General features: G+C 42.3%; 1 protein-coding gene across 2 annotated transcripts in view; it reads right to left on the reverse strand.

The window, feature by feature from the left end:
- Positions 1 to 850: 850 nt before the first annotated feature.
- The window catches only part of Ipk1 (Inositol phosphate kinase 1), a 33,073-nt gene continuing 20,242 nt past the window's right edge, over positions 851 to 13,681 (reverse strand). The window contains exons 9-15 of one of the 2 annotated variants that reach the window (XM_084591864.1): positions 11,633 to 11,705; positions 11,421 to 11,506; positions 9,261 to 9,406; positions 7,074 to 7,224; positions 6,129 to 6,234; positions 4,738 to 4,811; positions 851 to 4,174 (exon numbers count right to left, since the gene is read on the reverse strand). In XM_084591864.1, the coding sequence (XP_084447990.1) occupies positions 4,012 to 4,174; positions 4,738 to 4,811; positions 6,129 to 6,234; positions 7,074 to 7,224; positions 9,261 to 9,406; positions 11,421 to 11,506; positions 11,633 to 11,705 (799 nt within the window). In that variant the 3' untranslated portion in view covers positions 851 to 4,011. The remainder of the gene's footprint in view (positions 4,175 to 4,737; positions 4,812 to 6,128; positions 6,235 to 7,073; positions 7,225 to 9,260; positions 9,407 to 11,420; positions 11,507 to 11,632; positions 11,706 to 13,681) is intronic. The other variant, XM_084591872.1, reaches the window with a different exon arrangement.

Here is a 13,681-nt window from a genome sequence, read left to right on the forward strand (position 1 = left end):
TCTGTCACACGAGCAGATTTAATGTCATTCAAATCAAATGTCATTCTGTTTCTTTAGATGCTACATGGTAAAATGTTATTCGCAAATGGTAGGAACTACGACCAGTTATAAAAAAATACTGCACTTGAGGAACATCAGTGCGCATAAAAGGCGTTCGAAGTCACTGCGTAACATTTTAAAGCTGATCAAAACATTTCTGTACAACAATTCAAGCAAAAAACATTACTTTTGGCTGTGCTGTAGCACTTTAGCCATAAAAATCCAAGCCAAGTACCGAGTCACTCCCAAATTTGATAAATGGAAACAAACAATATGGCTGAACACAGCAGAGCGCGGATACAGTGCGGAGACGCACAGAAACATGTAGCGCATGTAATTGACGTCCAAACTGTGAGAAGCTCAGTCACAACTTTAAATAGTTCCGAGATAAACATACGGGGAGATGTGGCCACCAAGAAACAAAGAGCCCAAAATGATAGTGAGTCGCTGCCATGACTGGACCACTGCTGTGACAGAGTAATGCCGTTCTGTGAGGGCCTGCAGTGCGAATAATGTTACACCTAAATTAACAGGCTTTAAAACAAAACTCTAGAAATATTTTTTAATTTCACTGTGTGCAGAATATGTTGCTGCGTTACTTGTTCCTGCTGCATATCTGGCATCAAGAGTACACATTCGGTTCGCTATCAAATGCGATGAGCTCCCGAAACTCATTCGATGAAGAATGTCATTCGAACCTAATGACATTAAATTTTCTCGTGTAACAGGGGAATAATGACATTAGATGCTAATGTCTTTCTATACGAATGACATTAAATTTGCTCGTGTGACAGGGGTATTAAATGTGCTAAAAATTGGTCTACATACCAGTGAGCATGTATTTTGCACGCAGTGAGACATACTAACATAGAGACGTACTATCACTGGTTTCATTTGTGTCAAGAAAGACATCTATAAAGTTTAGGCAAAATTGCATCAACACATTATTTTACATTGAAATGAATCGTGGTTGATTCAGCATCATCGAGGAACATTCGAGGAACACAATATTTTATACAGGTTAAGAGGAGCAGCTTTTTCAATCATGTCAGTCGTCAAGTAAGAACTTGCTGGTAGTGTAAAACCGAAATAAACTTGGTTGTACTTTATTTTACTGCAACAGGATTACATTAAGTATCTCTGGGATCACGATCACAAGGCAGTAACGATCACAGAATGTGTAGTGCAGAAATACACTAGTGTGAGCATATGGGACGACTAGGGTTGGTATATAATTGCAGCATTTACAGCAAACACCAAGCTGAACTTGTAACGGGAAGCAGTTTAGAAAACCCTCGGCCAGTGCTCGAATGTCACGAATGCTAAGCAGCGGCCATGATCTTCACATGCCTGTTCTGGTCCCCACCCCATCGGAAAATGTACACTGAAAATATACTGAAATTACAAAAGTTTTGTACACAAACGTTAGTCAACATGACCCCCAAAAAATTGGCATTAGGGTTACAGCAATAAAATCCAAAATTTAGAGACAGCTAGAAGGTTGGAGCTGCTGTAGATGATATGGTTGGAACCTCTAACAGATGTCGCACTGAGATAGCATGAAAGCTAATGGAACCAACGCAACAGCCAGTTAAAGTTGTCCAACATCAGCTCTGTAGTTGCTTTTCACTTGTTTCCTGAGACCTATCAAGCAAGCAGGCAAGGATACAGAAGGAATAAAAGGCGACAGAAAAACCCCAAAAATTCTATTATTCATAGCAATCAGGTTTGGTTCTGGGTGCTAGGAGAGCACAGGCAAGAGTATTGTTCTACAGAGGGAGAAAAACAAGGCAGCCAGCCTCAACCATAAATTTGCTGTACAGACCATCTTTCATTTCATCACTATGGCAACTTTTCCACAATAAGTAAAACCTCATTAATTCAGAGTTGAGGGGCAGCAAAACATGTCTGAATTATCCAAAGGTTGAACTATTGAATGCCCTCACCCCTGAAAAAAAAAAAAATAATAAGAAAGAGCGAATTGGACGATTTCGGTAATTTGGTGAAAACTTGGCAATGATCATTTGTCCCTCAGACAACAGCAGGTAACCGACAATTTTTTGCACTTCCAATAAATGCTCTACGCATGCACACTGGAATGTTACACTAGAACTATTTCAAAGCTGTAAGGGCTTTTAATGACGTCTCGTACGGCGCAACAAAGTGATGACAAGTAGCGTCGTCCCATAAGTGACTTCACCCCAAAAACTGCAAACAGCACACGATTGCTGTGCAGTTTCAACACAATGGAAGAATCAGAGAAGTCTGCACTATAGGTAAACGCACATTGATGCTAGAACAGGGACTCGTTAAATAAAACAAAAAAGTTCAGTGGCGCTCTAATTTTTGCCTGAAACGGCAACCGAGCACAGCTGAAGTAGTTGCTGTAACCATGCGCTGGCAGCGATGTTTTAAATGGAGCTACACCGGCGGACTACTTCAAGGATCTCTCAACCAGCAAAAGGGGCCTTTGGATCATCATCAGCTGGTGCCTGGAAACAGGGATCAAAGGGAGTCCAATTAACGAGATTTTATCGCAAGTATTCAACGGCTTCAGTATATGCGTGTTGGGGGATCTTCAGCGACATGCAGAACCAGCCGGCATTCTGCAGAAAAGCTCTCGCCACAGGCGACACGATCACAACAAAAATGGTAACACAGAGCCTCAAAATATACAATCAAATGCGTGGGCTCACAGGTACAATGGCTGACGTCATGACCCGCATTAAGGGCAAACCCGTTACTGTTCATCTCTTTACATGTGAACTCGTTACTGTTCATGAACAAAATGACTGATTTGAACTGACAGCTCCGTGAAGCTTTCACGTGCCATCCAATTTGGGCAGTAAAAATGGCGCCCAGAGATCATTTCTTTCTTTTTCACAACACCAGCGACAGGGTCAAAGAAGCACATAAGAAATAGCCCTGGTATATCGCTTGTCTGCATTTAAATTCCACAGAAATTATAGACAAAACAAGACAACAACGCAAAAGTGCTAGCAATAAACCTCGATTCGACACGAAGCATGTGGAACTCGGTCAACGTCCTGGCAAGATCCGACTTAAGTAAAGTTGTAGATATAAATGCAATATTGCAACACTGTTCCCCTTGCTGGACAAAAGTCTATTTTCTGAGCACTTATATTAGGCCCCTTTTCACTTTCGGCGGTGGCCCTTGGTCACTAATGTGTCTCGATTGTGATTGTAATCGTTCTATCCAAGGGGAATGGAATAAAAGGGCTCTCTAACAATGGAGGACATCTTTCTACACCACAGAAAGCCATAAAATGTACTAGAATACCTTTGTAATACTGATGCACAACAATATAAAAATGCCTTTTAAAAGCACTACATGCATGTACTATGGGCAAAGAGACTAAATGGCACATTCAGAAAGGCAAACCACTCTCTCCTTTTTTCTAATCGTGACATATATACTTCTAGCACACAACCTTGTTTTATGGCGAGGATCCATCTGAAAATGCTAAAAACAAATGTACTGGACGTGGCGGTCCGCACAGGTGATCACTGTGGCGACAAGACGGCTTCCATTTTAAAGTCTAAATAATTGCAATGCATCGCGAAGGCAGCAAAAGTAAATACCAACTCTTACCCATTTAAATTGCAAAAAAAAAAAAAAAATCCTATTTTTTCCATGCCCATAACAATATACCTAAGCATCAACCATGTATTCCTGTTAGATATAAATTTTGTTAAGTTGTTGTATAGAAGCTATAAAATTTAACCACTAAGGAGTTAAAAGGATTTAACAGAACATGACATGCTAGTGTGAGGGCCTAAGCCTTGCTCTTAAAAAGATTTTTTTTTTTAAATTACGCATAATTGATTGTCAAGCATCCCAGAGTCTTGACCATTTTCTTGGCTGAAAATCGGCAACAGCTAAATGAGAGAGCATCTGCGTCGGCAAGAGTCACTACTTGGCATATTTGGTCGCACTAAACCAGCACACTATCATGCGCAAGCGATTTGGATCATGCTGCAGTCGTCGAAGTAGACCTTCTCAAGTTTATCGACCGACTTGGGGTCCAGGTCTACGACAGCAACCGAGAAGAGGTAGGCTTGTCCACAGCTGTCCTCAACAACGGAGTCTTGCTCCTTAGGCTGCATTTTAGCCCTGCACAGCAGATATGATGAGGGAAGAAAAAGTGGCAGGGTTGGCAGGGAATGTGACAGGGTAGCAGAAGCAGTCTGGAACAATGATACTGTCACCACTGTCTGACAGTATTCTTTCGCTCATGCTGACTACTACAACGTCGACGCCAGATTTTCGGGAGAACGAGGCCCTTAGCATGAGAAAACAGACCTGCATCAACAGTGTACTTACACGGTGGTTTGTCACAGTAGGCGAGAGCAGCTGTATTACATTGCTGGTGCATAAAGTTTCAATTCAGGTACCTCTACACTGAATGGAATAGCCAAAAATATTTTTCGGAGGGTTGTATCAGGCTATGCCCTTATTTACACCACAACTGTTAGGCTGTACACAAAGGTTTACACCCTCCTACCCTATGATGCAGTCAAAATAAAACTAAAGTACCAAGCGTATGCTAAGGGCAACAATAGCAGCCGTTTAACTGCTGTTGTAATTATCAACACTAGAACCAGAATTCGTAAACCTCTGTATGCAACAGCAAGCTTTTCTTCATGGCTAAATTAAATAAAAAAATAGTGGCTTACGTAGACGACAGCTTTTGCAGAGACAGCATGATAGAGCAGTCACGAGCTGTTAGCGCCACCAAGAATTCCCAGATCTGAAGAAGCAAAGATGAATTCGTTATCCTCATAAGCATACAAATAAGAGTAAATGCAAACAAGAAGAAATAATAGCAAAAGCATTGCAAAACTTTACCAGTACTTTCAGCTGCAATTAAAATGATCACACAAGCAGTATGTCTGTTTTAGGTAAAAGTGCGTCTTCTACCCGGGTGATCCCACAAGAGAGCAAACTGTTTAAATATTTCAGATATTTAATTTCCTTGAGCGCCTCATAATATTATGTGCCCATTGTTCGCTAAGCTAATAGTAAAATTATTTTTGTAAGAATGCTAGTGTTTTGTAAGCGAAACAATCATGAGCAATGTCGTGGCAGAGACGACGTTTTTGTTCACTGCGCTTTTCTGCAAATTTGCAATGGCCTAAGAATCGAGATATGTAGGCCAGGATGAATATATCTCGCCTGCTAAAGATAAAGCCGATGAAGATTACGTCAAGTATATTTTAGATGTTAGAGAGTTGCTGCTTCTTACAAAAAATTTCAAAAGTGTCAATATGCATTCCTAAGGGCAGCACCTGTTGTCACTCTCACTCACAGATGACAGCATAACCAATATAATGTAAATAGGTCGACAATTTCTTTTCAGGACAGGCCTTATCCTTACCATAACGGTAACATTTTGAGCAGCAGGAAGTCTACAAGCTGCTTTTGAGCATTCATTTAGATGTTGCTACTTATGCTTGAGATGCTACATCATAATAATAATTGAGGTAGATATGCTTTATAGTTGCAGCGAAAAAAATTATTCGAAATCTCTTTGTTTGAGACTTGTGTGGCGTTTTTGAAATTTTTTGTAGGAAGTGGCGTTTTCATGACACCAGAAATAGGCCCAACATGCTCTTTCTCTGCTTTATTCTCAGCAGGTAAAACATATTTGTGGCGGCATACCCATCTCTATTCGTATGTTATTGCTAAGTTACGAAAAAGTGCTGTAAGTGTAAAAGCTCCCCCTGCCATGTCGTTCTATTTTTTTTTTTTTTCAAAATAATAGCATTCTCACAAAAATAAATTCACCATTGGCCTAGAAAGCAATGTGTTCATATAATATAAAGTAAAGCCCTCACCCAAGGGCCTTAGAGGTATCTGAAATAAATAAATAAAGAAATTAAAGAAATTATGTGGCTCCATTATTTCCTTTCCTCAACATTGGTCAGCCCCAAAAGAAACTGAAAATTATTCAGCTTCTGACATGCAAGACAGTCACGATGCCAAGATTATTGTTAAGACTAAATCTGCCACCATTCTGCAGTTTGGTAGTCGGCAGGAAGTTCCATGCTAACGCAATGGCAAGTACCTTGCGACAGGCAAACACGTGGTCTGTCTCGTAGTTCTGACGGTCACAACAGCCGACAGCTTTGGGCAAACATGGAACAGGGTGACCATCCTTCAGGTATTCAGCCCTGAGAAAAATATAGAAAAAAAAGGCACTTGAAAAAAATGCAAAAAAAGACTTAATGCATGCGACACTAACAAGATGGACGTAGGTGGACAAGGCAAGTAATGACTGCTGCCTTCTGTGAGTGACGAGGTACAAATAACAGGCCTAACAGACCTCTGCCATATTCATGTTCTTGGAATAAGAGCACAGGTACAGTGTTTGTCAGAAGTATACAACCCAAGAGGTTCGCTTCTAAGCACTGTAACGCGGCTGCTGGCAGCAATACTGGAATATGAATGCAAGCTAGAGGAGAAAGAGGGTGAGATTTGTCAACTACAAGATTTCGAACGCTAGAGTTGCTCTACGAGCCTCGTTAATGTGCTTGGAACAAAAATCCTTGGGCCGTATACTTTCGACAAAGATTTTACATGCAGGGAGCACACACAAAATGAGCAACCTAGTTATTGCATAAACAACCATCCAACCACATGTTTATGCATGAAAGCTACGACCTTGACTAAAGTAGTGGCAAAGGCATCTTTCAGGTGACAAATACTTCAAACAGAGTTCTCGCCACTGCTATTCTGACTAAATAACTTAGCCCCTTTCTACTCTACCACTGACACGTTCAGTGCAATGATAAGCATAAAGAAGGAAACATTAGTTCCAATAAACAATTATAACTCCAGTTTTAGCATGACTCAATACCTACAAATGTAAACGATGCTGCCTCTTGGCATTTCATGCTAACAGCCTGGATCGACAACCCAACCACAGACGGTGACATTGCCCACTAACCTTGCTTGCAAAGCTAAAGGAAAAAAAAAATTATTAGCACACGCCAATAAAAGAACAGCTTACAGAGGTGCCTTTTCACCCGCACATTGGAGGGTATCCTTTAGACTGAGGTACAGTGGGTAGGCCGCAGCGACATCGATACATCCCAAACGTTGGGTCCTCAGCACACGGTCCAAGACACTCCCACGTGGAAGTCGGTGGTCCACTTTCATTCCTAGGGCAACGCAACCGAAATATCACTTTTTCCACCATTCGATAGTACTGTAGGTGTGCGGTATTGACATCCATAAAACATGTTTCTTTTGCAATCACATTAAGGGACTGGGATAACTTTATCCTGTTATGTCAATGCTTATATACATAGTGTCCAAGGGTGCCCAAAAAAAGAAACATTTCAGATAGGCCAGAGAAGGCACTTGTATACAGCTACCAGCCATCTGGCACACTAGATGGAATTTCTTATTTTGCAATAAACTAATTAGTAGTTAATATAATTTTCCTAAATTACTAACTATTGATTTTAGACATTGTCACAGAAAGAATGCTAGCAGGCAACGGACAAAGATGAGGAGAGCACACCTTGTCCGTCATCTGCTAGCGTCCTTTCTCTGACAATGTTTAACCAACTCGCCCAGCAACATATCTTATTGATTTTAGACAATAAATATGATTTGCAAAGTTCGAGAGCACCTTCTGAAGCCACCCCCTTCCATTTAATTCTGATAAAAAAAGCCTCACGTGTATTTTTTTTCCAAGCTCTAAAGAAAGCCCGCAAAATACAAAAAATATCCCGTGACTTGCACGTTAGTGAGCCACGATTGTGCTGCTGGGTTTAAGTGAACGAAATCAACTGCAGCCTTGGCTCCACGACCCCGTTGCGGCGGCAGGCCGATATGTCTGTAGTGGTTTCTCCATCCGCTTTAGGCAGTCTGCGCATGTGACTGTGCAGGCCACAGCGAACTCATCGCTCTGGCTGCAACCATCGCTAAAATATCAGTCTACCGCTGGGACTGGGCTGTCGAGTCACGGCCGCAGCAAATTTTGTTCACTCAGACTAGGACTGTGCACGAATGCGTTAGTCACGTGATATTTTTGTATTTCACTGGTTTTCTTTAGAGCTTGGAAAAACGATACATGAGAGGCTTTCTTTTGCGGATATAAATGGAACAGGGGTTTCAGAAGGTGCTCTCCAACTTTGCAAGTCACATTTATTGTCTAAAAGCACTATACTACAGTCAAACCCACTTATAACAATACCAGTTTTAACAATACATCGAATATAACAATGGTCAGCCGTTGCACCGTCATGTTTGCCATGTGTTCTATGGCAAAATAAAGCCGCTTATTACAATGGTGTCATATTAAAATATTGGTTATAACAATCAAATATGGTCACTGAAAGTCAACAAAGATGCGAAAACGTGGCGACCACAAAAGCGCGTGCGTACATGGAGATGCCGGCAACGCCAATGTGGCAACACTAAACAAAAATCGGGACAGAGCACGTCGAGCCAATGCGTTGGTCTGGTGCGCCGGGGAAGCTTGCATGCCACGGAGACGCGGGGGAGGATGGAGCGCTTCCTCACGTGGAGGAGAAGGAAAGGCGTAAGGCGCTGCTAGACATGGCTGTTCTGAGGGAGAGCTTTGAGCGCTTCCCCTGGGGGCCTCCCATGGCCTAGGCGACCGCGTCCTCTCTGCCTCTGCATGGTGGAGCAGTCCACCATGCTTTTTGAGCAAAATACTGCACAGCACGAGTGCATTCTGCGTAGTATGATATGGCCCCCCTGCTACTCTCACCGCATCCACGCATACCAGAGAGGAGGAATGACTCTGTGAGCTCCGGTTCGAGGCTATTTTTCTCTTTGCCATGAAAATGGTCTACATAAGAGGACTGCAAAACTGCCAAAGCTGTTTGCACTAAAGTAACGTTGTCTGGTGAACACTAGCACAGTGGTTATCTACATTCAAGATGAAACCTCAGTTCTCAGTTTTGTCAAGTAGTTCGCTTTGCGCACACTGTCGGGAAGAGAAAACTTAAAACTTTCGGTGTATTCGGTAACTTTCGGATAATAGGAAAATTCGAGTATCAGTTTTTCGAACAAGAGTACGAATCGAATAACAAAGAAATTCGATTCATATTAGAAATTTCGGATATTCGCACACCCCTATTTATAACATAAGTATGGCACTGCTGACACTGGAGGAAAAGTGTCCTCCAGCCTGAAATCATACAAGATCTGGCGCACTCACTGGTGGTACATGTGCATGGATGAGATGATGGGCAAGACTGTGGCACGTTAACATCATTCATGCTGGTGGCGGCATCACTCATGACAGTGCTTGGGTAAGGATGCCGAAGAACTTTTGTGACCAGATGGCACAGGTTGTCTTCCATACTGTAGGAAATAAGAAATTAATCAATTAATAGAAATGTGGTATGAAATAGAGTAGAAAATAAAGTAAGGTCGGCAAGGAAGTGAGCAAAACAAAATATGACAGGGTGACTGAAAATTTCAGAACTTAAATGTTCGGGAAAAACTAGGAATTTATCATGACACCACAGCCTAAGATAAATGTTTTATTATGAAGCTTTTACTAAACTACTCAAGATGGGAAGCAAAATAAGACATTACAGGGATTTGGTGCTGTTTGCGCTGACACAAAGCATAAGTAGTGGTTTGTGGGATTTACCGTCCCAAAGCGACTTAGGCTATGAGACGGCGTGGTAGAGGACTCAGCAAATTTCGACCACCCGAGGTTCTTTAACGTGCACTGACATCGCACAGCACATGGGCACCTTGTTTTTCGCCTTAATCGAAAAGCGGCCGCCGAGGCCGGGATTCGATCCCGCAACCTTTTGCACAGTGGTTGCGGAAGGTGTCAAAAAGTGGAACTGATGTAAACTGTCTCCCCGTTTGGAGTCAGGTGACTCGTAGTAGTAATACAGTCGAACCCGGATATATCGAACTCGAAGGAGATCGCGAAATAATTCGATATATCGATAATTCGATATACAGAAATCGGCTTGCGACGGCACTTACGATGCGAAAAAACGATACCGTATTTGTCGCGTAATCAACCCACTCGCATAATGAACCAACCCTCCACTTTTGCACCCGAGAATTTAAAAAAAAAAATGCGTTAAGGCTAGCTCGCTCACATGCAAGCGACGAGCGGCAGCGACAGAGCGAAAATTCTCAAACTTGTTGGAACTGCGTCCCTCCCGCCGCTCGAGCCACCGCGGCAGCTCAAAACAAGGTTTCTGTGTCGCCGCGGCGGCAGGAAATCGCGAGCATTTTCGCTTGCATGGCGTGTCAGTCCGTTTCGGTCGTCTCATCCACAGCTCATTGGCAGCGTGCCAAGATGCTGCGCAGCGATAACGTCAGGGCGCGTTTATCTTTTTATGGCTCCTGCGGTGGCGGGGAGCGAACTTGGCAGAGTGCCCGTGATGGCTTGATTGCACAAGCCTGGTTCGATTTATCATGCCGCGCTTGGGGCGGGCGTCATGATCGCAGCAGCTGACCGCGTGCTTTCGCTGATTCATCATGCAAGGATAAACGATAAAAAAATATAAAATAAACATCCCAGCAAAAAAAAAAAAAAAAATCCCTGCCGCTTTTTAACGTCCGCAGCCGCCATATCTTACGCTACCGCGCGTACAGCCCAACGATAGGAAAGAATGACTCTCGCAAAAAAAAAAAAAAAGAAGGAGCTGGCGCTTCTTAACATCCGCAGGCGCCATAGCCACGTCCGCCGCCGCGCTGCCGCACGTAGCAGGTTCGCAACACACGCTGGAGAAAGCGTCCGACGTCTGTCTGAAAACGGGCTAATTAAGCTGGCTTGGCACATGCGTTGCGCGTGCTGAAAGAGAGAGATAGCTCAGCAAAAGAATGGGCACACCCACACACATGGCTTGCAAACGTCATGTGTTGGCGCGCGGGAAATGACAACTACAGATGCGCGCGCCTTTGGGGAATGGGTGCGGCGCTGCCCAGACCTGCTGTCGCCGAACTGTCCCCTCTCATTCCTTCCGCGCGTGGCTTGAAAACGTCACGCGGCAAACGGCCAAGGGTGATGCGATCGTATTTGGGGAAGGCACACTTTCCAGTGCGTGGTGCGGAGTTCGATATATCGAACGACCGGTGAAATTGAGTTCGATATATGACGCGGCTTTCCTATACTTTTACATGGGATTTTCAAGGGGATATTTTGTGAGTTCGATATAACCAAAATTCGATATATCCGGGTTCGATATAACCGGGTTCGACTTGAAATAGACAAATAAGAAAAAATTTATTCTAAGAATCAATAAAAAAAAAAGCAGCATGTGGTCAGGAAGCTATAGTCTTTTGCCAAGTCTGACCGACCGAAACTTTGTGGAATGCTCTGGTTTCTCTCAGTAGATCTTACCTGACTAGACTTGATTCGTGGAAGATGTCCTTCAAGGCAACCTCTAGGCTGCTTTTTGACTCTTCACTGAACACGAGTTCTTTGTTCTGTAAGAAACAGCACACTTGGCATATCACGCACTGGCAATATGAGTGGCAACAAAAGTTTGTGACCGCGGTTACCAAAACAATTCGTGAGTGCAAGGTAGTAGTAGTAGTATTCGCATAATTTACTTTGAAAATCCTGAGATTGTTCTGAGGATGGTACAAGAGCTCCTTGAGGGCATTTCTCATTCGTCTTGGACACCTGGAAAGAAAAAAAAGCCATTACAGTGTGAACCCTTAATGCTACAGTTCAGCTATATTTGCCTGAAAATTCTTGCTGAAAGAATTGAATATGAAATGGGGCAAAGCCAATTTCATATTTATAAGCCTGATGGCTACAGTACTGCCTCAAAGTGTTTTTTTTTTTCTTCTCAAATGCAGCGCTTGTATCTTATTTCATTTTACAGCAAAGCAAATCAGAAAATCGAAACTTCCAATCCCACTGCAGGGTCAACCTGAAAAGAACATCTGCAGAAAAGAACATCTCCTCCTAGCAGACTTAGAGGAGCCAGACTAATCACAAGAAGACAGTCATTTCTCATCTCTGACAAGTCCAGTTTGTTGTGTGTTCTGTCATATTCCATGTCCGGTTAGCAGAAAGTAAGTCACACTCCAGTACAAATTTTTGTTCAGCCAAGAAATAGTGATAAGGGCACTATAAGACTCACATCGTAAAGAAAAAAAAAAGGAAGAAAAAGCTCCACCACATCGCGATCGATGAATTCTAGCCAGCATGGATTTCTCAGAAATGTATCTCATGATAGTACAAACTTTTATGTTTCATTTACGATATCAGCTTTCAAGCTGAACTTAATATATCGGTAAATTCCAAGTTGTCAGACTGAAAAAGCCATTAAAAAGGTTCTGTACACTTAGTTTTTCTTGGAAAATTTCACACTGCAATCCTACAAATGCTGATAAATAAGTTTATAATTGATTAAGAAGCTTTCTGATTGGCCGTGATTAGTTGTTTTTTTTTTTACAAATACCCACTTCTGTCTTACCTGTGATATCTAGTGTACCGCAAGGTTCCATTTTTGACCCACTATCTTTTCTCAACCCATATTAATGACCTCCCTAATGCTATCTCTTCCGATGTGCACCTATTTAGTACTGCCAAATGTGCTATGTATAGACCTATCAGTAATGCACCGGACGTCCTCATTCTAAAACATGACTTCCATACAGAGAAAAAAAAAAAAAGTATAATGTGGTTACTGCCATTATTATTATTATTATTATTATTATTAAACATTATTAAGAACATTATTAAAACTTCACTAATTTCTTTTCACTGCTGCAATTCGCAAGTGACACCCAAATATACTCTACATAATTCAGTGATATAATCTGTGTCATGTTATATACATGCCTAAGAATTTTTAACGCAATTCTTCTGTCACCTGACAGCAGAAATCAGCAATAAGGCTAAGTGTGCTTCTTGTTGCTCTATGGCGCAACCTAAAATTTGCCAGCCTTTTTGTAAGATTCTTGACAACAAATCGAATGCAAGGCCCAAGTTGGCCAAACCTGGGTCCCTCAGCAGACTAATCTCTCTAACCACCTCAAACCTAAACGGAACCGCACAGCTCAACTTTAAGGCGGAAGCCTTTCTAGGTTCATGGAATGAAATCCTGTGGCAAGAGTTGTGCGCGAGATTTGCGCGCAAGATCTGTGCGTGAGAACTGTCATATTCAGAGAGATTCCGCTTGTCCCCCAAGAAATGCCACCGATGGTGTAGACTCCAAACACACTTGCCAGAAAGAAAGTGTGACAGATACACCACCTTTCCTTTCCTGTAAACCAATTGTAACTATAAACCCCATAAGAGGCAAACGATAGGAAAGGAAGGGCAGGCTTTTGCCATTCTCCTCTTAAGAGACATCTAAGAGACCCTCTAATTTCTCTCTTTCCACTTTCACTCCCACATTCTGCTCTTCCCTTATGGCAGGGTTCAGGTGTCCACAGAAACAAGTGTGACAGATACAGGGCCTTTCCCTTCCATTCCCTTCCTGTGAATTATAATTGATTCAAAGAAAAGGAAAGGTGCAGTATCTTTATTTTCAGACTACTCATACTATTGTCACAAGGCTCAAAGTTAATGCACACCTTCCAACCCTAGGAACAAGGCAAAAAAAAATGTCAGGATCAGTCTCTAACATGTTTTACCATGTTTTA

The sequence above is a fragment of the Amblyomma maculatum genome, chromosome 1, assembly GCF_055883805.1.
Source record: "Amblyomma maculatum isolate TAMU_Amacu chromosome 1, ASM5588380v1, whole genome shotgun sequence".
Lineage (NCBI taxonomy): Eukaryota > Metazoa > Arthropoda > Arachnida > Ixodida > Ixodidae > Amblyomma > Amblyomma maculatum.